Here is a 24,518-nt window from a genome sequence, read left to right on the forward strand (position 1 = left end):
CAGAGATGTAGATACGTGAGCGATACTTGAACTCTGCTAGGGGGCCATACGAGCGGCAGGAAGAGATGGTGCGACGTAATCATCACAGAAATATGAAACGGATTTGGTTTTACTGAAGATATTCTTGACAGAACGCGATAATGCAGTATTACCAGAACAGCGTGAAAGGTTACTTCAACAGTCACACACAGCAACCCACTGAACAGGTTAGCCGGCAAACGTGTTGGAGAATGATCCGAGCTTGGATGCAAGTGAGGCGACCCTCAGGCGATCGATCAGACTAGCTGAACGAAAGGGAAATGAAATGGAATGCTGTATTACAACTTCTGGGATAATGAGCTCCACTAAAATTATTAATGTCGTTGCACCTCTTATCAACGCAATTATTTCATTCTAACTATTGAACGATTTAAGCGAAAGCGGCTTTAGCAAACGAAAGAAAAAAACTTACCCGAGGTGTTGCAGACGAGCCCAGCGCATGTGTGCGGCCATCGTATGTTTGTGGTTGCCTGACTGTTAAACCGAGCTCTCACCAATCGCAGCACTGTGCACGGCACGTGGCGGTCAGCGCGGGAAACAGATAGAAGGGCCGCTTTTTGAAAGCCATTTATTCAATGCATTTATTCTATGTGGACGCGATAGGTACCACGTGTTACTATTATACGTGTTACCATGAATGCTATGGTACCACAGTGTCTTGGACAAGTATATGCGTAGTGAAATCGTTGTATTTTATTTATTTATTTCCCTCCGTAGTTTTGTACAAAGACCTGACAATCGACTCTGTGGATGGCCCGTGATGCGTCGAACTTGTGAACAGGGATCGCATTTTGTCACGTGTGGTTTCATTTTCGGTTGATTTATTTACACCCTTCTACTTTACCACTGTCGCGAAGGCATGAACGTCGGCTGTACATAATTCGTCCCTCCGTGGTACTGCGGACGGCTGTGTGATCGAGGCTGCACAGATCACCGTTTATAAAGCTTTTTGGCACAGATCATCCCGTGAAAGCAAGTGTTGTCGAAGGACCCTTGCGCCGTTTATTCCTCCCGGCAAAAGTAAAGTCCCCAGCGTACGTGCCGCTTCACCTCCTGCTCACGCTCGCTGCACCAGGAACTGTTCTTAACGATGTGCACTTCTTCGCTGCATTGGAGCGCGCTTAATTAGCTCAGCAGACATCAGGGGAGAATTGGGCGGCATGTGCTTCCACGCCATGCACGCTCACACAGCGCCCAATTCAGGCTTCAGAGACCGTATTTCGTAACCTCGTGACAAAAGCACAAAACCAGTAACTTCAAAAACCAAACCGCGGGCGTAGGCATGGTTTATTCCTGTTGTTTCATGACAAATAGGCAGAAACAACACGGCCAGCGCTCAATATATAAGTATCGAACATTGCACTTTTTATTATTTTTGCCCGACGTTCGCTCGCAATCGTCAGAGTACCGAAGCAGGTAGTTCCTTTACAAAACGGGACCTTGTGTAGTTGACGACAGCTTGGCTACAGTGGTTGCACCATAGAATTGGTTGCACTAATGTTGCACAATTTCATGGCAAAAAGCTACGAGTGCACTGTAAAAGTTATCTGCAGTAACTACAGTAGCTAATTCTGCACTTCAGTGTACTCGCGGGTGTTTTCTTCACCATTGAAGGAAACTTCTTAGGAATAAGTAAAACTTGAAGCAGCGCGAAGAAGACGAGGACAATAATCGAAACAGTCGCACTGCTTCAAGTTTTAAGATGAACCAACTCGCCCAAATCAAGTTGTTGCTTCCAGTTTTGGTTTCTGGCAAGTAGTCATTGTCTTAAACCATAAAAAGTGTTGCAAGTACTTTTTGATATTTAGTTCACACGGAAACTAAAAATATATGATATTACTTATGTAGCAAAGCTTAACTTTACTGAAATATTTGCTCGGCGGTTGTGGCTCTGAATGTGACCAAAATGTCTAGTAACATCGATATCAAGCAATGCTTCCTTGTTGTGAACGTGTGTTTTGAGCCTGTGATCACACGTTAACGTGTTTCAATTTATAATTGCTGCAGGAGGCACTGCCAATAATGAGTGAGGAGAAAGAAACCAAAGAAGAGGTACACTTGCTTGCCAAATTATTGAATATTTTTTTTACAACGTGGTTGCGCTATCGAGCTAGCGCACATACCACAGTTTTTTTTCTTCCCTTCTAAACACATCCAACATGTTTTGCAAACTCCTTGCAATAAGTAGAGATTGAATGAGTGAGCTGCATGAGCAAAGCTCGATGTCTGTTTTACCCGAACCTCTATGCGACGAGCTGTCTCAAATTCGTGTCGCTTCGCGAATTGCTCTTATCTGTGCGCATGTATTGTGTTTGACAGGCCGCACAGGAATTCCGCATTGACCCGGAGTCTGAGCTCCGCTTTGAAGTAGAAGGAAAAGAGAAGGTCACCGTTGAGGTAATGAAGTTTTGTTTGAACTGGTGTCACTTCCTGCAAGCAATGCCGCAACTGGACTCGTGTTCTTTTTTTTTTTTTCCGTCAGCTGAAGTCTGGCCTCGCTGAAATATTTGGTGTCGAGCTGGTGAAAAATAAGAAGTTTACATTTGGACCTGGAGCCAAAGTTGCAGTGTTCACGTGGCATGGATGCACGCTGGAGATATCCTTTCTCTGTGTGCGAGCGCGCGTGTGTGTAAGCACGGCAGGCGGCCCATTTCGGGGTATCGCGGCAAGTTTTGCAGTTACCACTGTGTAGCGATGTGCGTAGACCTCTGGGAGGCTATTGTGTTGCACTTAAGTAACTCCTTTCTTCGAGAAGATCGCTTTCTCATTTCTTCTTCATCTGTCAGTTCTGCTGAGCTGTCGGTGAGAAAACGCTGTGTATCGCTGAGGAGTGCCGTCTGAAACGTAAAAAGCAGCGCACATGTCCCAGCGACATAAGTGACACCGACTTTCCAGCGTAACTCTTGTTATCGCAGAATTGTTCTTGACATATCTAGTGCATCTATACACAGCACCGTTTTCATTGCAGCACTACTTGTGATCGCACGTTTTGCAGAAAATCATGGTTAGATAAAATTGTGTAAAATACCTCACAAAACCGAAACCTATGCTTCAACATTTTAGGTTTATTGTGGAACCCTTGGTTAGCCTGCGAAAACATATTGTTATACTTGGGTCAAGATGACATAACTCATATGTACATAACACTGTTAAGTGCAGAGCAGTATGGTAACAGACATGCTAAAGAGGTGTCCGTCTGGTTAATAATATTTAATTGCACATCACAGGGTAATGGTGGATGGTGCACGAGGCTGCGCAGGAAGGTGAAAATCCGTATGCAAGTGCACCCGCCAACTCGCCATCCACAGTAAAAGCTTATAGATAAAAAAAGGGGGGGTTACCAGTTATGCTAAATAATATTAATAACATTGCTCTTGCTCTAGCGTGTACAGTACAGAGCTGTGTGTGAACTCTTGCCGACACTTTTTGCTTAAGAAATGTTGGTAAATCCAATGCAGTGCATTTCCTTAGCATACCTTACCTCTCTGGAAAGACAGAAGTTGCCTATGTAGCTAAGGAAACACCGATGATATTCTATGCCAACATCCACGCAGTACTTGAACAAATGCGACAAAAGTGTGAAGAGGATGATTCCAAGGGACCCACAGTGAGTGAAGCTATTCTAATGCATCTCCTGACTCGCCACTTGCCTTTTCTAGTTTTTTATTTAGTAAACTAGAAAAGTGTGTAATTCAGTCAAGCAATGTTCTCATAGCTAGCATAGATAGGTCAGCAAAAAGTGTGTCGTTAAACCTTTTATCAAATGCATTCATTGAGCCACAATCTTTCTTATGCAAAATCTATTGTTTTGTATTTTAGGTGCTTTTTCCCTGATGAGTTGCATGGCGCTTTGGTGTTGATTTGTGGTAATGTTGTTACTGTATCTTGCTTTGTACTTGGCGTGTTTTATTTTGGGTGTGATGGATAAAAGGTGATATGCCTTGGCCCACGTTGCCTTCGCATTAGTGGCCAAGGTGGCGGGAGGATGCCAGACCAGTGAGAATATAAACGCCTAAAGAATAACACAAGTGGGAGATATTTCCTGAAGTTTTACGAAAACAGGCGGAATTATCTCCAGTTTACATCTACGTAAAGCAAAGCATTCTTTAATTGGCTCGTGAACTATGTGTGTGCATATGAAGTGTGATTTTAGGCATATAAATATTAGTATTAAAGAGCAGCATGTTATTTGAAGAAATTATTTTATTTGAAGTGTACTATAACAGGCTGGATATTATGTACGCTATATACATGCAGTACATCATATATATATTATTTGTTTAAATTCACAGTAGTGTTCTTAGTGTCGCATTGCACTCATGGTGTTTCTGATGCGTTGGGTTCTTCTAGTGCAACTGCGGATAGAAACATGCCAAGGGTATTAATGCGCCGTAAAAGCTTGACTGAAAGAAAGGGTCTTCTATGCCGCTTGTGCACGCATGTGTAAATGGCACAATGGCTTCAATATCAGGCATATGTGCTAAAGGTCCTGTGTTGGAATCCTTATGTCGGACAATTTTATTAATGTTTATTTAATGATTTATAATGCCGTACACTCGCCATGGTTGCTCAGTGGCTATGGTGTTCGGCTGCTGAGCACGAGGTCGCGGGATCGAATCCTGGCCACGGCGGCTGCATTTCATTGGAGGCGAAATGCGAAAACACCCATGTACTTAGATTTAGGTGCACGTTAAAAATCCCCAGGTGGTCGAAATTTCCGGAGTCCTCCACTACAGCGGGGCTCATAATCAGAAAGTGGTTTTGGCAAGTAAAACCCCATAATTTCTGATAATGCCATATTTTGTTTAAAATGATGAGTTTTAGCAAATGCATGTACTAACCATGATTCCCATGCTGGCTGAATTGTCCTGCTTGCAGCTCCTGTAGACATTAGTTCCACAGTTCTCTCTAGTAACTATTGTATGAAAATCTATGCTTGAAACGGTAAACTTGTAAACTATTTCTTCTCTGCACCGTTCATAGATGGCGCCACCATCCCGTTAAGTGCATTCTCCATTAAAGGCCAGATACGTACGAAAAAGTGCCTCGAACTCTATAAGAAAGCTTCGCTTTAAAATCTGGCTTGTTCAAAGTAAAAATGCACTGTGTACATATGAAACATGCAATATTTAGACGGTTGTTAATCTGGTCAAGTTCCTTTTGATATTTTAACGCAAGAGCGTTAAGGAGCCTGTGCCGCAAAAAATCCGGCGTCGGCGTTCCACGTCGGCGTCCTGCATCGGATGTCGTTCCAGCAAAAAGGTTTTCAAACCATATAACCACGTGGCACAAGGAATTCACTGAACCAATTTAATTTCTCAAGCTAAAGTATGTAGAAAAATCTTAAACTATGACTTGCACGCAACCTACAGACAGATAGCTCTCAGATTGTAATGTGACTATACGAGAAAACGACAATTCTGTTACGCAAAAACTGAAAGAAACACATTCACACACAAACCGGTTTTGGCGTTCATAGAGTGGCTGCGGTGGCCACCATTTTGTGTGCGCTGGCACGATGGGTGTCTCCTGGGCCACGGAGCAGCACACCCAGTTCCTTGCAATACCCCCAGCTGGCGCTCGCCTCCGCCGATCGCGACCCATGCAGGAGGCTGTGTTTCCACCACAAAGCTCGCCTTCGTGCATAGCGTTCGCAGCCAGCGTTTCCCGGTAAACATTACGATTACATTTGCTCCAGTTGCCGGTAAGCGTGAGAAGCAGTCAGGGATCTTTGAATGCTGTCATGTTTCACACTTAAAGGCGAAGCTTAAGCATCCTTCAAACTTTTTATATCAGCAACTGGTTTTTAGAAGTTCCTTTCACTTTGCTCTATCAGTGGAGATATTGCTGAAAAATGACCAAGGACATGTGATTATAATTTATTTACATGCTAAATTCATTTACATAATTACACGCTGCTTTAACTTAACATAATTTAAATGCAAGATAGCACAAGACAGTTCAGGCACAAAAAGTTGCAATGCATAACTGAAAGAATGTTATACCAGGATCATTTCTGAAAGTAAAATTTGAGTTGTATACTCGTGGATAATTTCCTATGGCAATAAAGAGAAAGCTACAGAGACAAATCACTCACTTGACTGTGCTCGTGAACATAGTTATGCAGTCTCATTTGCATTTCTTTAAAGTTGCAAAACAGAAAAAATAAGCATCTTATATACTACAGCATGTTTCCCGCTCCTGGAACAGGTGACTTCCCTCCCTGAAACGCTGCTTTCTGCAGATGCCAACAGGTGGCAACACAAGTTTATGCTTGCACCGTCGCGGCACCAGCTCGCATCCCCATAAGTGCCGGCGAATTTGCACTTTTTTCTTAAAAGCTAGGCAGTTAACTGAGGCAAGTGTTATACTAAATGATGTCGATGCCAAAATATGATCATTCTGCAAAATTTGAGCAAGAAAAGTGAGTGCAAAACTTTTTTTCGAACACACGTAGCGAAACATTCAGGACCCTGTATAGTGATTCACTTTGGGCACTGTTCAGCTAAGTGCCATAGTGCTTGAACAATAAGAAAGGAAACTGAGGGCCCAATTTTTATTAGTACAATCATAAGGAGTCAACAAAGACACCAAGGACAGCATAGGGGAAATTACTTGTGCTTATTAATTAGATAAATGATAACTTAATGGTAATTAAAGTGGATGTGACCAGTTTGTTTGTTCATCTACCTTAATTTCCATCAAGTTATCATTTCTTTAATTCAATTAATAAGTGCTAGTAATTTCCCCTATGCTGTCCTTGTTGTCTTTGTTTGTCGACTTTTTATGATAGTGCTTGAGGTATGTTGCAAATTTTCACTTATTGTTTGTCTGCAATGCCTTAGTTTGTGTGCTTTCGGCAGGTATTGGTTGTTGGACCCACAGATGTCGGCAAGAGCAGTCTCTGTCGAATACTCCTAAATTATGCAGTTCGTCAAAGTCGACGGCCAATCTTTGTGGACCTTGATGTCGGGCAGGTAAGGTCATCATTTCATATAACAAGTGAGCAATCATTGCAGAAAGATTATCACATAGATGCGCACATATGCCACTTGCCAAATAGTCTCCGGGGCACCACCATGTTTCGTTACATACTGTGACCTGTTGCGGTCTCTGCATGATGTTGCACTTGCACCATTATTTCATAGTGAGGCCTGTATCAGTATGCTGCCAAATTCTGCATTAACACGAAAGCTCTAAGATGTGTCATATTGTGGGCACTAATGAGAAAATTAACTTGAGTTGTATTAGTATTCGTATCTTTAAGCTATCCTTCTAGACCATATTTTTGCACGTATAACCTGCCACCATGTATAATCCGCGGAAGTAACTGCATACAACACTGCTCCAATCTTTGCGAAAACAATCTCCATTCGTGGATGCACGACTTGTCTACGTCATATCTTTGGCCAGCGGCTCTGTTCCTTCATTCTTCGGCGATGCTGATAAAGCTGGATTCACACGCCGGACGTTATCACGGACGAATCAGTCACATGATATCGAACCTGAATTGGGTCGCTACGCAGCTAGCACTTGCACGACAATGGATGACAGCATGGACGGAGAAGCCCTTGCATTGGCAACGACAACGAAGCTAATGTGACTGAGCTGAAAATCTCAACGGTGATTTGGCTTTCTGCTGTATTGCGAAGCACTTCGCATAGACGGAAGGAGCACCGCAGGAATGGGTGACATGTCTGAGCTTGCTGGCACCGAGTGCGCTCTCCGCTAACTACTAAATGCAAAACGGTGACTTGTAAAGCGGAGAAGAATAGGCGACCATGAAAAAAGGGAGAAGGGAGCTTCAACGTGCAGGGGTGGGGAGGATTTGGGTTCCTTAGGAGATAACAAATCTGAATGTCTGAAAACTTTGCCTTGAGGTGTGGCTTCACGGCAGTGTTGCATGCACTGCCGTGAAGTCGCACTCCATGATGAAATTTGTATATAATCTGCACTCCCACTTTACTGTTAAATTCTCTGAAATTTTGCTGCCAGTTATACGTGCGAAAGTACGGTAATACCAAAAAAAGCCACTCTGATCATGAGAAGAGGTTTAGTAATGCAAAAAAGATGCAAAAACAAAAGACTGGTGGTGATGGCCAGCTTGAAGTTCCCGCACCAGCTCACTGTGACATCATGTTCTTTTACAGTGCCTACGTCAGCCTAGTTCATTTCTTTATAGCTGAAGATTGGCTGCATTGTATTCTCTAAGGGCCAAAGGTTAAACTTTGCCATTTTCAGCAACTTTTCCTGAGCCACAGCAACTTAGAGGCAGAATAAGAATACCTTGAAATTCATGATGTCAACACTGAAACACGCTGGGGTTTTAATGCAAAATTAAGAAATGGTAATTTGACCTTCGTTCTGTCTTCTAGTATAGTCAACTTGTTATTGTGAAATTAATGAATATAGCGTTTTGAAAAAATACTCATCAGTCTAAACTGATGTAGTGTTTCTCTGAGGTGCCCCTTTAAAGTGTGCAAATGCATTGCTTGGTTCATCTATTGACTGTTGGAACAATGAAATGAAACAATTAAGTAAAGACGGTGAAATGACAGAAACCAGTGGTATTATTGCAGCACCATACTGCCGTCTTCCTGTCATTACGCCCATCGTTTCTTCCATTATTCATTGAACTGTGCTTAGCTCCCTCCGAAGTTTCCTTTATTATTATATTTTCCCTTTGGCTCCATAGGTATGTGCTGGCAGAATACATTTTTATACCAGGTGTTTAAGTGAAGACATGTAAGTGCTTATAGAACGCAGAATATAATAAAGCTTGGGGAACAATTATTTTCACAACACATTTTTTTGCGGCAGTGGCCTTTGGAACAAATGTGTTAATTACTAGTTGAGGAACTAGTTAACTGAAGTGCACTATTAGCTCTTCATTAAAGGGCAACTCCGGTGATTTTTCGATGTCCACTGATCTTAATAAAATTTTTAATATACATTCTCTTTTGCACTCTGATTATCTGCTCCAAACAATATGGCTGCAAGTCATTTAATTTTTCTGAAAATGAATTTTGAAGATTAGTTGCGTGTTCCCAGCTCATGACGTTTTACTGGCCACCCTAAGGGTGTCTTTGTGGTGCCAGAGACTACACCGCTACTGCCGCCGAAATCATTGCTGAAATCGCCGCTGTCTAGTTCAGAAGATCCGTAAAAGCTCCCTGTGTTGTCGGGAGACATCGGCTTCGCTTCTTTAGTCTTAGTGCCACGTGTACTGCATGTTTAGCATGCCTTCTGCGTATTTACCTTATAGTAGTGTAGGATCTGATGTCATCGTGACGTCGCACGAAGCAGCTACCCGTTTCGGTTTTGGTACGTCGTTTATTGGTTATTTAAAATGATTGATGAATTTCTAAGCAAATTGAACCACCCTACCTATGACGGGACTGTCAATGCCATTTGAATATGACAATATCCTAATATGGTTAAAAAAGCGCCGGAGTTGCCCTTTAGCGAGTTTTATGACACATTGCACTTGCAAAATTGAAGCTAACCAGACCATAAAGCTGATGCCCAGTATCTAGCACAACTTTTCGAGAAATATGTCCTCAACATGTGCGGCAAAATGCATGGCTGTTCTAGTTAACATTCATCTTTCCTCGCACAATAGCAGAGTGGAACAATCTGCCCATTGAACAACTGACCAGCATTGACTCAATTGAACATATATCGCATAAAATTGGCTGAGTTTTTCATGTTTAATTAACCTCTTGTTGAACCGGCTGCCTAACGAACCTGTTATTGTTATTGTTGCTGTTGTTTTTCTAGTTTATTAATGATTTGTACTTTTGCACTACTGTATTGCATAAAATGATTTTGTTGTATTGTTTGTATAATGTAACATTTCTAGTGTAACTTGTAGAATGTAACTTCTAGTGTGCTTGTCACAATATATGTGTGTTGTACTTTGATTCTACATGTTTTGCTTTATTGTATATGTACTTTACCCCTCCTGCTTTGGCCTTCCAAGGCCTGCAGTATTTTGTAAATAAATAAATAAATAAATAAATAAATAAATAAATAAAAATCACTTCAGCAAAAAACATACAGCGTTGGTAAGTGTTAACTACAACAGCATCTGAGACCACAAGCGTGGTTCATACTTTTGCTCCAGTACCGTCATGCAATTGGTTTGTGCTGATGTGTAACACATATTTTTTTACTGTTTTTCTTAGGGCCACATATCTATACCTGGAACAATTGGTATGTGTGACTGGTCAGTTGCTCATTTCTAGTATTTGACAGCTACTCATATTTATGCACAAAACTGTATATCATTACTTGTGGGCAAGCCTGTTGTCATGCCACTGTTGCTATTGATAAAACTGTTTCATAGTGGTGTAGCACAAAAACAGATGTGTAAGCAAGTCTCAAATTTCAATTTTGCCAAAAGGTTCATTACGTAAATGTACATTTATACGGAAACAAAGACTCTGTTTCTCTTGTTAGATCGTCTCTGTTCTCCATGAAACTGAACAATTTAACAGCTGTCTCATTTGTTTTTTCAGGCACAGTGCATTTCCAGTATGCTAACGTTTTCCAATACGGATTTGTTAGGTACATTCCAGTTAACACGAGTCAACTGCATGTGTTGTCATTGGCATCTTCTTTTTAATATACACTGTATGAATTTTATTTCTTGCTTGTTACCGACAATGAAAAAAATTTAGGCAGTTCAGTGGCAGCAGTGAAAGTTTGACTGCCTTCACCGCAAAAGTATTTGCGGTGAAGCATAACAAGCGTGGAAAGGGGCAATTGTCACGAGGCACAGTGTGTATTCCTTAATTATGCATGTGTGCACCGGCCATCCCCTGTCACAGTACGAACACAGATATGCCTAATAAGTGTACTGGCAGGCCTTCAGAACTTTTTCGGATGTGCCTGTGGCAATTGGAGCTTTTAAGGGCAGTAAAAGACACGCATTCATTTTTACAGCGAAGCTGTATACGTCTGCCGCCCAAGGAAATTTTCGTGTCATGAGCAAAAAACTCCCCATACGTGGGCCGATCCGGAAGATAGTGCAATACGGGCCTGACCCGCGCGGAGGTGAAGCAGGCGTTAGGCACTCCCCATACGTGGGCCAATCCCGAAAATAGTGCGATGCCGGGCCGACCCGCGGCGGAGGTGCAGTTCACCATTAAGGGACCTACATACACAGCTTCGCTGGTCATCCTTCTTCACAGAGTGGAAGGGCACTGAGATTCTTTTTAACTGCCCGATTTTCTGATGTTTTCGCGTCCCCTTAGGAGTCCAAATATTTGGACGTTGACTGTACAACCGTCCAAGAGAATACTTCAAATGGTTTGTGGGACGAATGCGCGGCGGAAGGAGGACGAAAACAAAAAGGAGCTAGGTACACATGGAGGAATGAACGGAAAAGGAAGCGTGCCGCTGATTCTTTGAAGGGAGCGTGAGCTCAGAAAAAAAAAAACAAAAGTGTTGACTGACGCTGAGATGCAGGTGTCCCTGATCCAAACCAAAATAAACTCCTTAAAGCAGTGAAATGCAACACTGAGGCATTGTGCACGGGCTGAGAGTATGTCAGGACAGTTGAGGTTGACTTACCAGCTCTTGCAAGAGAATCTCACTTGTGACAAAGTTCGGGCCACATACCAATGAATTTGCTTCAGTATGCATCTCCTTTTTATTCATGTTTGAGAATGTTTGACTCGATTTGTAATGGGTTTTACCATTTGTTTTGAAGATATTTTATTCGCTGTGCATTTTACTAACCCCTTACTTCTGTTTTCTTTTGGAATAGAATAAACCCTACTCTTTACTATTCAAACTGGATTAAGTCGTTTTTTTTTTATTTGTTAACATGCTTACTATAGAGTGACAGCATCGGGTGACATGGTGTCAGCCCGTCTTGACATAAAACAAAGTTCTCTGTCACTCAGGGAATTTTGCATAGGAACTCAGGGAAAAACTGGCACTCAGGGAATTTGGAAATATCAACTTGGTAGACACCCTGTATTCACATTATCTGGCTAGTGGTCACCTGCAAACATAAGGAGTGTGTAATTTGGCGGTGCTTATGTTTTTAGGATTGTTCTGTTGTTCTGCATTACCACTATTGCGTGCTGAACTACACCCTGTGTTGTTGTTGTAGCAACTTAAAATGCTAGGTGTGCTGTTCTTATAGTTCCAACTTGCTTAATGATATTCTCACTATGTTGTCCAGGTCAAGTGACTGTGCCTGTTCTCGTTCTTATCACCAAATGTAGCTGTGTTTTGCACAAATTACAGTTAGAACTGTTTTTCAACATGCGCTGATCATTGCTTTGCTTCTGTGTCAGTGTTGTTAGCAAAATTGTGCCACCTCATTTCACAAAAGATAGCCAGGAGCACTCAACCATTCCTGACATGTGCATGGTTCAGTCCACTTCTCACAAGAATCACAAGACCTGTTCTGATGTATTAGTATTTTGTATTAGGAATGATTGTAGTATACATCTTGAGTTTTACTTATATGATGTCACAGAGCAAGGGTGTCAAACTACATCTCGCAAAGGGTACCTTAGGGTTTCGCAAGCAGTCAGACCAAATTTGACCCCATCCCATTTTTTCCCATTCACTTCCACAATTTATTGATTTAGAGAAGCAATATTGCATTGAATTTTGTATTAACGAAGCCTGTCACATGCACACTTCGACACTGCGAGCAGCAAGAGACCCATGCAGCAGCTGCATATGCAGGGCAACAAGCGTATTTAGGCTTAGCGTAGCTACGATCGGTATATTGGATATCATTCCACAGTGCGAGTAACATGCGACATTTGTTTGTGAATAGTAAACATTTGTGCATCTGACACTTTTTTGTGTGAATATGCTATTTATGGTGCACGCTTCAATACAGCACATGGGGAAAAATATGCTTCGACTTTGCACTGCAAGCTGAAAACACTGATGACAAGAAAAACGTGAGGACGGATTTTAAAGAGGTTCACAAAGCCAATACAAGTATCTGTGAGACAAAACCAAGGTAGCTGCAGCATCAATTTTCAAAAGAATAATCAATGCTGCTGGCGATGTGACGCCACAACATAGCCCGGACACTTGCAAGTTTCCGACAGCTTCTCGCAACTGCTGCAAGAAACACTGACACATTGAAAAGGCATGCATAAAAAAGCAGAAAAGTGCAAAAACTAAGGGAAACAACATCGAATACCCATGACAAGGATTTTCGCCAGTGGCTTCCGCACCAGTCGTGTCTCACCAGGACTTGCCAAATGCGGCATTGTACGAACTCAAAACCATAATGGACACATCAAGCACACAGAAAGTCATGATCCAGCTAGGCATCCATGGCAAGTACTTGAATTTCGGAGTCTACTCGGGTGCTGCCTACAGTGATGCTACGTTCAAAGCCACATCGACACAAGACTCACTACGGCTCCAGACAAAGTGTTCTCCTACGCACATTATCAGGCCAGGCCGTTTGAGTTCTCAGTTGTGCAACTGTGGAAATATTCGACTGGGACAAGACCTGCAGATTGCCGCTTGTGGTTACCAAAGGAGCAAGGTGTAACCTCCTCGAACGAAACTGGTTTCCTCCTCTTGGTATACCACAACAGGCAGTAGTGACATATCAGACTACAAACGTGTTTCCAAGCTTATGGCCAAGTATCGGTATGTGTTTGACGAGGATGTCTCAGCACACGGCGGTCCTGCTGTACAACTCAAACTTTTGGAAGGAGCAAAGCCAAAGTTACCAAAGGCATGGCCGTTTCCTGATGCATTGCAATCTGCTGTAAAGGTTGAACTGGTTCGACTGCAAAATCAAGGCATTATTGAACGTCCGCAGCATTAGGATTGGGCAACACCTATGGTACTGGTTCTAACGAAAAATGGGTCATTGCGACTGTGCAGCAACTACCATTGCGCAGTAAATCAGGTATCGAAGAAGGCAGCTTACCCACTTCCCACTGTAGATGAGGTTATCAACCACTTGAGGGAAGGCAAGGTCTTCAGCACCCTGGATTTAGCACAGGCCTACCAGCAACGTCATATAACTATGGAGACAGCTGAGATAATAACCCTTAACACTCTGAAAGGTCTATGCAAGGTCAAATGGTTGCCATTTGGGATTTCTGCAGCACCAGCCATTTTTAAGCGCTTCATGGAGGGAATGCTGTCTGGCCACTACACGGGGACACCTACGTAGTCATTGTGGATACGTGCACAAGCTGGGTGGAAGTCCTTCATGTAACAAGCAACCTTCACACCTGTTACTGGTGTGCTCCAAAGCCTTTTCACCACATTCGACACAGCACATAAAGTCGTCTCCGACAATGGGAAAAGCCTCTATTTCTGGTGAGATAAAGCAGTTCTATGCGTCAAATGGCACATAGGCCATAACAACACCAGTGTACCATCTGACAACAAATGGCCGGGCAGAACGCCATGTGGCGGAACTAGAGAGAGCACTCATGACAGAAACCACTGGGACCATGCAGTGTGGACTTATGGGATTGCTGTATCAGCAACACACCACAGTTCAGACAGCTACAGGAATGACACCTGCATGGGTGATGTTTGGATGAGAACTTTTGTGTCCTCTTGATCTTCTCAAGCCAGAGAAGGAAACGCAAGTCATGGGATGCCATGAGGCATGCAAGCCATCATGGTTCTTCTCAATAGGGGAGAGAGGGATTACCTGGCAGTTTTTGACAAAGCCAGTCGATCACGCAACATTACGTCAAGAGATAGCATTGTCGTAATTGCAGCCGTGTCTGCGCTGGTTCCAAAATTACAACCAGCTGCTGTTTTCTGGAGTGCTGTCCCGTAATCACTGATTGTTTCGCCGTGCAGTTGGCCACATTGAAAGCGTGCCCTCCAGAAGTCTTTTGAAGGTTGTGAATCAAAATTGCTCTTGAGCAGCTTGATGATCACATTGTAGCCCACTTGACCGGGCTACTTGGGTTGAACGAGGGTGCAGATGACATAAGTGTGCTTCCCGCACAGTGATAGCAGATGCGCACATTTCTTAGAAGCGTCCGTAATTTCCATAGCTTCAAAGAATAATTGGAGCCTCCCATCCTAGGATTTCCAGGAATCAGAGCTGCCAATAAATTAGCGTTGCTGAACAAAGTCGGGCATCACCATGTCGTTACGTTCCTTGAAGTCGGTGAAATGCTGCTTGTCAGCTGGTGAGTCTTGAGTCTTCCTGGTCACCAATCGCTGCATCTGCACAGCTGTTGGTTGCTGTCTATGATTTATTAAACATAAGGAATAAGAAATATATCAGCAGACAAGCTTGGAACAAGTTCAAGCACTGGCTAGCATTCACCACGTGAGGCGTGTATGTGCCCGAGCACCTGTGCAACTAGCGCATGCACTTCATTGTTGCCCTCTTCTCAGACGACACATCATATGTATTATCGTGAGTTCCTCTTCAAGAGCGATGGCCATCAAGATTAAAGCTATGTACACACTGAATGGAACATAACAAAGGCCACACACAGATGCAGCAGCATGCAACTTTGGTTTGGCTGATCCAGAGGGAATGTGGCCCTTCTCCTCCACCTTCCCCAGAGACATGCCGGCACTCCAGTGCTCACAGTAATAAGTGACAAATGATTTATAAGTGGGCAGCAAGACCCCCTCCCTCTCTCTATTTCTCTTTATTCACTGCATGCTTTAACGAGCCCTTGAGTCTTTGTATGAGCATATCCATGCAAAGAGGGAAAGCTGACTGAGTTTCTCAGGGCCAGAAAGTTTGAGAACCCCTGTCCTATAGAAAGAATATTGCTACGACTGTTAATGATTGTTTGCAGTTTGTATAAGTGGTGTCACTATAAGCAAGCTCAACTGTATAGCACATTGTGCAGCTACGATTGTGTGCGCATACTTGTTGTACAGAGTCATTAATGCCAGTCCAATTTGATTAGTTGAATCTTATTTATTTCGTGTACTACATTGACTAATGTGACAACTTGCGATTGGTGCAAGTACAAGTGTTGCCAACAATGAAATGATGTTTATTGTGCTAGTCAGGAGCAGATTAAACCTGCTATGTTTTGATTGGACTAGACCGTATTGCTGATGCTCCAACTGATGTGACATTGACACCATGGCACTTCAACACTTCTAATGCAAACTTTGAATTTCTTGGAACTATCCACAGCGGCAATTTTGGTGGAGAGACCAGCAGATGTTGAAGAAGGCTTTTCTCAGCAGGCCCCCCTCGTCTATCATTATGGCCATAGTACTCCAGGGACCAATGCCACACTGTACAATGTTCTTGTTTCTCGACTTGCGGAGGTCATCAGCCAGCGTGCTGAGAGCAACAAGAAAGGTTAGTTGCAATATGTAACCAGGCCCCTGAATAATCTCTGCTCAACTGTCTTCAATGCAATGTTATGTCAAGTTAGTATCGTACAGAAATGTGTCATAAGGTACGCAGCTTTAAGTGGATTTCTATGTCACTTTAATATTATATATTTCCATTTCCTGCTGACATCCTGTTCATTTCTATCAGTATTAGAATGAAACGTGTATTGTGATTAAAATCATGGCAAATTTTGGTCAACTGATTTTGCATGCATTGCTTAAAGGGACATTAAAGAAACGCTAAATCAGTTTAGACTGATAAAATATGCTTACAAAAGACTATTTCTGTTAATTTAATATGAAGGTAATGGGTTGATTACTAGAAAGAAAATGAAGGCTAAATTTCTGCTTTTTAAATCTTGGGCCATATACCAAATCTAGAGAGCATAGATCTCCATCACGCTGCACTTTTGTGGTGTTTTGTCTGTGCCCCTGGCGCCATGTGGCATGATGCCAATTAAAGCAATGAATGAATGAACTCCAGCACTGGTATGCCAGTGTGGCATCAAGGATATCAAAATATTTTCTCATATTATTGTCATTGTGGTTCAGTACAAATTCTTGAAACTTGCCAAGTTCAGTCTTAGGCTCTTTTAGAATATACAGTAAAACCTGATTGATATGTTCCAGTTAAGTACATTTTTCCAGCTCCCACGTTCGCAATCGAGAACACAGAAAATTACTGAATAGAATTGCGTTCATTTTTTACTGGTTCATAGGCTCCCAGGAAACACGATTTTCCGGCACCAACATTCAGTACATCACCAAACTGTGCTTGTATGATATGTTTTCCGGCAGCTAGATCCCATGTAAACAAGAAAATGCACGGGACGCGCGCGATCAAGAACAGTACATAGCTGCCCGCTTCACCGCAATGCTTGCCCGCCTGTCTCACTTGAAAACGCCGGTGCACACTCAGTTTTTCATTTCGGTAGCAGCATATCTTCTCCAGGGTTTTCGTACACAGTATTCACAGCCATCACCGCCAATCCTACTGTGATAACCTAACCATCCTCACCTATCTGTTTCACAGCGCATGGTGCCATCAGAATCTTAGTGCACGCTTTTAATAGGCAATGACCGAATGTGCCACCCTTCGCGGCTGCAGACTGCGATCATATAAGTTTTCCAGCCATTAGATCCCATGTGAACAAGAAAAGGCGCGACCCAGAACAGTATATAGCTGCCCGCCTCACATGGAAACGAAGGCGCACACAATTTCTTATTCCGGTGCGAGCAAATCTACGCCCGGGTTGTCGCACGCCGCATTCACAACTATCGTCGCGAAACCTCTTGCGATAAGCATCTTCATCTATCTGTTTTACGCCGCATGGTGCGTAGTGCCATTGATAGCGTACTGCATGCCTTTAGTATCCAATAATCCAAACGTACCATCGTTCCCTTCTGCAGGCGACGCAATGTGGGCATCACGTTTTGCTTCGGCAGCATCCGGCATCACCCACCACCTCGATTTCATTTTGGTTTCGTCATTCTCTGAAAACACCACGCAATAGGAAAACAACAAAACATGTCTTGTGCCGCAACAATCCGTGTGACGCTTCGCATTACATAGACGTCAACAATAGTTGAGCCTGTCAACATTTTTTTTTTACTTCGGATTTTACGTTTTCCTGGTTAGTATGTTTTTTCTCACGGTTTTTCCAAAATGTATGAACAAGGTTCTACTGTAATGTAACCCACCATCTATTCCTAGAAATTAACTTGGGCAGATTACATCAAAATCCACATCATGGCAAGCTGGTCTGAGAACTTCAAGGCAGCTTTGCCACTAGTTGTTTGTTTTCGAATCTTCTCGCCTAATTAGCATCCTCACATGGTAACAATGGCTTCTTTAATATTGCAGAACGGTATTTACTAGTATAGTTCACTTTACTGTTTTCTTTAGTGTCCCTTTAACATTTGTGCAAATCTGCTGCCTTCTTGTACTTGTTCCATTACTGTTTTCAATCTTATTCCTGGACTGTCTTAAAATATTGTAAACAAATATATCACCAAATACTTAGTGCTCACTGTCTTGCATAATTTTTTTGGTTCCAGCTAGCGTCAGTGGCATCATCATTAACACCTGTGGTTGGGTGAAAGGAGCTGGCTACAAGGCTATTACTCACGCTGCTCTTGCTTTTGAAGGTATGAATTGTAACTAAAATTTACTTGACAGCTATCTAGAGTTGAAACACATTCAGCTTTTACTTTGAGACACTTCGTAACTTTTTGTGTTCAAGTTGTCTTTAAAGATCTATGTTTTGCTATTTTGTTCTACCTCATGCGGGTCTAGTATCTCACAGGAGTACCAGCTACTGTTGGTTTGAGCTTAGCAAGCCACAGGGTCGTGTCAGTCATACCTTGCATGAACGAGCATGCTGCTGCGCGTGCACTCAGGCCACAAAAGTGGGGCACCGAGCACTGCGCATGCATGCGAACATAGTATTGCCCTAAGTTAGCAGAAACCATTTATTTGTCCCCAGCGACACCCAACACTGCACAAACGCCTGGTTCCGGACTGGAGCATAAATAAAAGTGCTCCCTTGCCAAGGGTGAAAAATACAGAGGGCGCCACTAGCAGGTAGCTGTGAGAGGATGGCTCCTCACAGCACGCTGCTAGGAAAGGCCGCACGGCTATGCTGCTTGCTGTCATGATAACCAATGTGCCCATTCACGAGAGCTCAGGCAATCTCTGTCAGTTTTGGTTTCCAATAAGTGTGGCTCGGCTCAAATGACCACACGCAAGCACTAAACACTGCTCTTCGGCCTAGCGTTCTGAAAAAGAGCAACACCAGGTGTGCAGTCGCTGTAGGTGCAAAGGCCAGTTGGCAAGAGACAGTCAAGGGTGGGACTCTGGCGCAAATTGCAGCCTTTCGATACAAACTCAAGTTCCTCTACCAAACTGCACCAAAGAAAATTAATGGAAATTGCACCACAATGTGCCAGAGCGGCTTTGGCATGTGTGCTCCGATGGTGGGCGCGAACAGCAAGCGGATTCTTTCTCCAAAAAAGAGTGCAGTTCACATTCAGCGCGATGATGCCTCCCGGACGATTGTAAGTTTCTCACTTATAACACTGAACATTTCGGCCCTTTCGGCAAGTGGCCGGCGCGCGTGTGGCCACTCCCGACTGTCGTCACTGCTGTTGGAACGGCCAGGATTTACAGTGTATTAAAATACAGTTGAGCGGGCCAAGCAGCACGGTGCTCCCTAGATGAGGCGCAAAACAACGAAATGTAGGTTGAGGGCACTGCGAATGAACTCTATATTTGATAGGCGCACGCCGCGGCAGGTTCGGCGGACTGGCGTCTCTGTCCCCAGGGCAGGTATAACATAAAACTATTCCAATCTATTTTTGTACCCATATGGGTGAGGCCTAAGCCATTGTGACTTGTCACGAAGGGCTAATGGCGGAATTGGAATAAAAAGAGATGGAATAGTTTTACGTTATGTTGTAACGTAAAGCTATTCCAATCTGTTCTAGAACTTTCTGGTATAACTTAAACCAGAAAATTAAGCATTAGGTGCTTTGGAAAACCCTGGTCTATCAGGTAAAGATGGCTTTGAAAAACAGTTGTAGTTTCACCCGAAAGGAGAAGCATCAATTGCAATAGCAAATTAGTAGACAGCTATACGAAGTAAGGATAGTAGTTTTTTCGGTTGCATAAACCTGTACTCATTCACTTACTAACTAAATTAATAAGCATGGTGTCATGCATGCACAAGCAAACCTGAACACGTCTCACTTGATCACCACGCGCACTCGCTGTCAAAACGCTGGAGTGAGGAAGCGCGGCAGCAGCAGCAGTAGTCGAATAGACTTTCATGCTGCCTCTCACTTCAGCACGAGCTAAACGGCAAAAACACAGCGCACACGAAGGTATCAGTACTGGGCGCACTCTGTCACCATCGCAGATCGCTTTCAAGATAGGGCCCGCGCGGCTGTGCCATACGCAGTCTTGTTTTGTTATAGCGCGAGTTTGACACGGACAACAGTAGATACATCTGACACACACAGTGCTACTTTCAACAACAGATTTATTTCTCGTTCTCATCGCTATATATACACCCTCAGCCCGTCATACAGCACATGTAAAATTTTTGGAAAAATAAACAAAAAATTTTAAACTGGAAACCACACGTAGGCTTTTGCTTGCACATGCAGCATACAGTGCGCGGCGACGAAGGTATCACCAGAGTCCTCTGGTGATATCTTCGTTCAATCGCGAGAAGTGGCAAAACATAGTGATAAAACAAATATTGTAATTAAAAACAAACCAAAATACACACTGTTTAGTATGGGTTGCGGTGTGACGGCACGCGCCCTATAGGCAAACCACGTAACCTTATCTCAGCTCATTTCCACCCGTGCAATGGATAGGGCACATGCGGTGAGGGCTGCTGAAAAACATTGTGTCTACGAAGAGCACCGTTGTGAACAGAAGCGGAAGCGCACATAATACGGATGAAGATCATGCCGCAAACACCAAGCATATGCCCCTTTGGTGGGAACAACCCTTCCGACTCCACGCCCACTGTAATTGTGGGTGATTTCAACATAGACATGTCTCGGCCAGATGGAAAGTGGTTCGTGGCGTTTCTCTTGGAAAGATTCGGCGTTCAATGTTACACAAACGTCAGGGAGCCCAAGACGTGTCATTGGTCGTGTGTGGTCTCATTGGCCAAGAAACTTTCTGCGGTTGCCACAGATCCACCGGCCATATATTGTAGTGGACATAAAGCAATTGCCACCTTGGTGAGCAAATAATAAATTAAAAAAAGCAAGCAAAAGAGGGTTAAAAGTAAGAAACGCATTGAGTATGCAATTTAATAAAACAACAAAACTCTTGAAAAAACAACATTGATTGTGCTATGTGCCTTTTATTTTCAATGAACATTTTATGAACATATTTGTCACCATATATACAGCTCTGCTGGTCATTCAACTTCATAGAGGGTCATGCCATGCCAAACATCCCAAGCGTGTGCCCGACCCTCTCCGATTCTATTCTGAAAAATTCTGGACGATCATTATAGCGTGTTATTTGCCCTCGTAAAGTATTTTTGTAAGAAAAAACTTTTTCTCTCTCTTACAGTGATTTGAATGTTGCTGTAGTAGGCGAAACCTAGGTTACCAAAAGATGCTCTCAAAATACAATACTACACAGAATGCCTTAAATCTCTGCTATTTGCTAGCAAAGGAATGGCGCTTTCTTATTCTCTCCCATTGGTGGCCACTTCTGTGTCTCACGAAGTGCTTTGTGGTGAAGCAATATGGCAATTCTGCACCCATATTATTTTTTAATAATTCTACAAAGCTTACAGACACAATACTACTATATTACACGGCTGGATAGTTAGCAGTAAGTGTGTCAAAAAGTATTGAAGTTGATGACCGAGTGCAGTAGTTTTGAAGTGGAAGGGATGCAAACATTGGAAAATGTGTGAAATGCCCCATGTTCAGGCACGTGTAGATTGGTGGTGTGATTCAAGTAAAAATGCATGCTTGCGCTCATTTGGAAGAGCAAACCAAGGAGATTTATTTGTGACAGTCGAATCAGAGTGATTTTTGTTTTAAGTGAGAAAAAAAAAATGTTATGTTGACCAATAGGTGAATGCCCGCACAAATGTGCTGGCGTGCACCTCAAACCCAGCAACCTTCCTATGAAATTCCAATTTGCACCCTGAAAAATTTTGTACGAAATGCTCTTCTACGTGTGTTGAGTACTGCTTCTTTGAAGAATAGAGCCTTTAGTTGGTCAATAGCAGTTGACATATTCCATTTCTTTTCAGTGGATGTTGTCCTAGTGCTGGATCAGGAGCGGCTGTACAACGAACTAGTCAGAGATATGCCAGGTTTCGTCAAAGTGGTGTTCACACCAAAGTCTGGAGGTGTAAGTTTTAAGTCTTGTTTCCCCTCACTCCCTTTCTCCCGGATTGTACAGACCATGCTTTGACATTGTTCTTTAGTTTAGTCTGAGAATTGGCCCATATTGTGACACAGATAAAGAGTAGGCAAAATTATATTTACAAAATATGTACAGAGAAGACACAGCCAAAATGGCAGAATGACCAATACCATGAACATGCTTTAACATCCTGCTGAGCACTTTCTTCAGCATGCGGTAATGGGCTATGCAATGAAATGGCCACACCGTCGCCTTTCAATGGGTACTTGCACACTGTGGCAGGGTCGGAAATAAGAAGGCAGATGCAGAAGGAAAAGCAGCTTTTAACAGTGGCTCTTGAAATACATATTTCACTCTTGTGAGCAGATATGAAACCTTGCTTTGTTGAGTTCATACACAACTCTACATTTGAACACTCGGCCCAAATAAATTATGAAATTATGAACCAGATCAACACCACTGGTGATGGCATATGTTGGACCCAGAAATAAAATTCCATATGCCTCGCAAGCTGAGATGAAACCAAACAAGTATGGTGCACTGGATTTGCTTTGGTGTTGCATTTACCATATGTTATACTGTACACAGCTCATAGGTAGCAGTGACACTAGTCAAAATTTTTAACACTCTCAGATGCCAAAAACACTTGCACATGTTTTATGTTTGTCCTGCATGCATGAAATAATGACATAAACTGGTCTCTTTGATTGAACTCATCAATAGCTGACATGATCAGGTGTTTTGGGTTCTTTGCCTGATGTAAACAGTGCAACCATGATTTTAAGAGCTGCTATAGCTTTTGTACAATCCACTGGGTTAGACACATGGCTTTAGAGAGGCTTCAGCATAGTGGACTTGTATGCATGCCTCCTTTTCATTACCATTGTCACTCGTCATGCCATTTTTTCCCCCACATCTCTCCCCCAGAGCAGAGTAGCAAACCAGAGCAAACTATTTCCCAAGCCGACCTCTCTGCCTTTTCATACATAAATCCCCCCCCCCCCTCTCTCTCTCTCTCTTCAAAACAAATTGTTGGAGCACATTCAGTAGTAACTGGGTATCAGCCATGTAAAGAGTGTATTTGCATTAGGAAACCAACACAGTATCATATGATCGATATTAGGTAAAAGTAAATGAAATTTTGCATGAACTTTTGCTGCAAGGTTTCATTATGTCAAACCAAGAATGAGAATATTTTTAGCTCTCTTTTCTTTACCCAGCAAAGCTTGTCTAAGGAGCTGCCTCTCCTGGTAGTGGTTCTCTTCTCTATTGTGCATGTTGAGTTGACATTAAAGAGATTTGAGATTTAGTTCAGCAAACAAGTGTTAGTGCAGATGTGTACTGGAACTCTGGGAGAAGTGTCTGAGAGTAGCGTTTTGGCTGCAGTTATCAATAGCGTGCTAGAAACATTCTCATCTTATGTGTCTCCTCCTCTAGAAAAAAATAAATAAGAATGATAATAATATTCAGCCTATTGTTCACATTATTATGCCATGAAATAAGTTGTACATTTGGTCGTTGCAATGAATGTTTTGCATGCTTCGGTTGAGCACTGAATCATAAGATCTTAGAACCTGCATTTCCTGGGTCTTTGTTATATGTGCATGCGTTCATCTTCATTATGCTAAATCTGTTTATTGCACTTTACACTTCCCCTATACACTTGTCTGAATCGCACCATATGCTCTGGCCACAGGTTGTAGAGCGCAGCAAGTCTATGAGATCAGAATCCAGGGATTCAAGGGTGAGAGAGTACTTCTATGGCTTCAGGACACCTCTGTATCCACACTCTTTCGATATCAAATTTTCTGACATCAAACTGTACAAGATAGGTGGTAAGTACACAGCCATTTCAATGAAGAATATAACAGTGGCTGTTGTTTCCCCCCCTCCTCTTTTTTTTTTTTTTTTCTCTTTTGCACTAAAATTGAAGAAATTGAAGTGGAAGGAACTCTGTTTTGTTATAGATAGACATAGTTATTATCAGTGCATCCACTTTTCTCATATTCTGCCTCTTAAAAGCATGGCCTTCCACGGTTAAAGTTTGTTGAAACTCTTTACTTAAAGGTAAAACAGTCGATCCTGGATATGTTGAACTTGACGTGGATCGCAAAATATAGTTCGATATGTAGATAATTCAAAATATATAGTATGCCTATCTGACGCCTATCTGAGATCTCCACATGTCTTGGACAGTTTCCTGAAATTGTGAAAGCAGGAA

General features: G+C 42.7%; 2 protein-coding genes across 2 annotated transcripts in view; one reads left to right on the forward strand and one right to left on the reverse strand.

Moving 5' to 3' along the window:
- Mccc1 (Methylcrotonoyl-CoA carboxylase 1) overlaps positions 1 to 567 on the reverse strand; it is a 40,011-nt gene extending 39,444 nt beyond the window's left edge. The window contains exon 1 of the mRNA XM_075679986.1: positions 452 to 567. Within this exon, the coding sequence (XP_075536101.1) occupies positions 452 to 492 (41 nt within the window). The 5' untranslated portion in view covers positions 493 to 567. The remainder of the gene's footprint in view (positions 1 to 451) is intronic.
- A 1,380-nt stretch (positions 568 to 1,947) lies between these two features.
- Positions 1,948 to 24,518, forward strand: part of cbc (protein CLP1 homolog) — a 34,256-nt gene continuing 11,685 nt past the window's right edge. Inside the window, exons 1-10 of the mRNA XM_075679987.1 lie at positions 1,948 to 2,091; positions 2,359 to 2,436; positions 2,522 to 2,635; positions 3,521 to 3,646; positions 6,903 to 7,016; positions 10,227 to 10,254; positions 16,181 to 16,351; positions 18,445 to 18,534; positions 22,182 to 22,282; positions 23,994 to 24,132. Of these exons, the coding sequence (XP_075536102.1) occupies positions 2,062 to 2,091; positions 2,359 to 2,436; positions 2,522 to 2,635; positions 3,521 to 3,646; positions 6,903 to 7,016; positions 10,227 to 10,254; positions 16,181 to 16,351; positions 18,445 to 18,534; positions 22,182 to 22,282; positions 23,994 to 24,132 (991 nt within the window). The 5' untranslated portion in view covers positions 1,948 to 2,061. The remainder of the gene's footprint in view (positions 2,092 to 2,358; positions 2,437 to 2,521; positions 2,636 to 3,520; positions 3,647 to 6,902; positions 7,017 to 10,226; positions 10,255 to 16,180; positions 16,352 to 18,444; positions 18,535 to 22,181; positions 22,283 to 23,993; positions 24,133 to 24,518) is intronic.

The sequence above is a fragment of the Dermacentor variabilis genome, chromosome 2, assembly GCF_050947875.1.
Source record: "Dermacentor variabilis isolate Ectoservices chromosome 2, ASM5094787v1, whole genome shotgun sequence".
Taxonomy (NCBI): Eukaryota; Metazoa; Arthropoda; class Arachnida; order Ixodida; family Ixodidae; genus Dermacentor; species Dermacentor variabilis.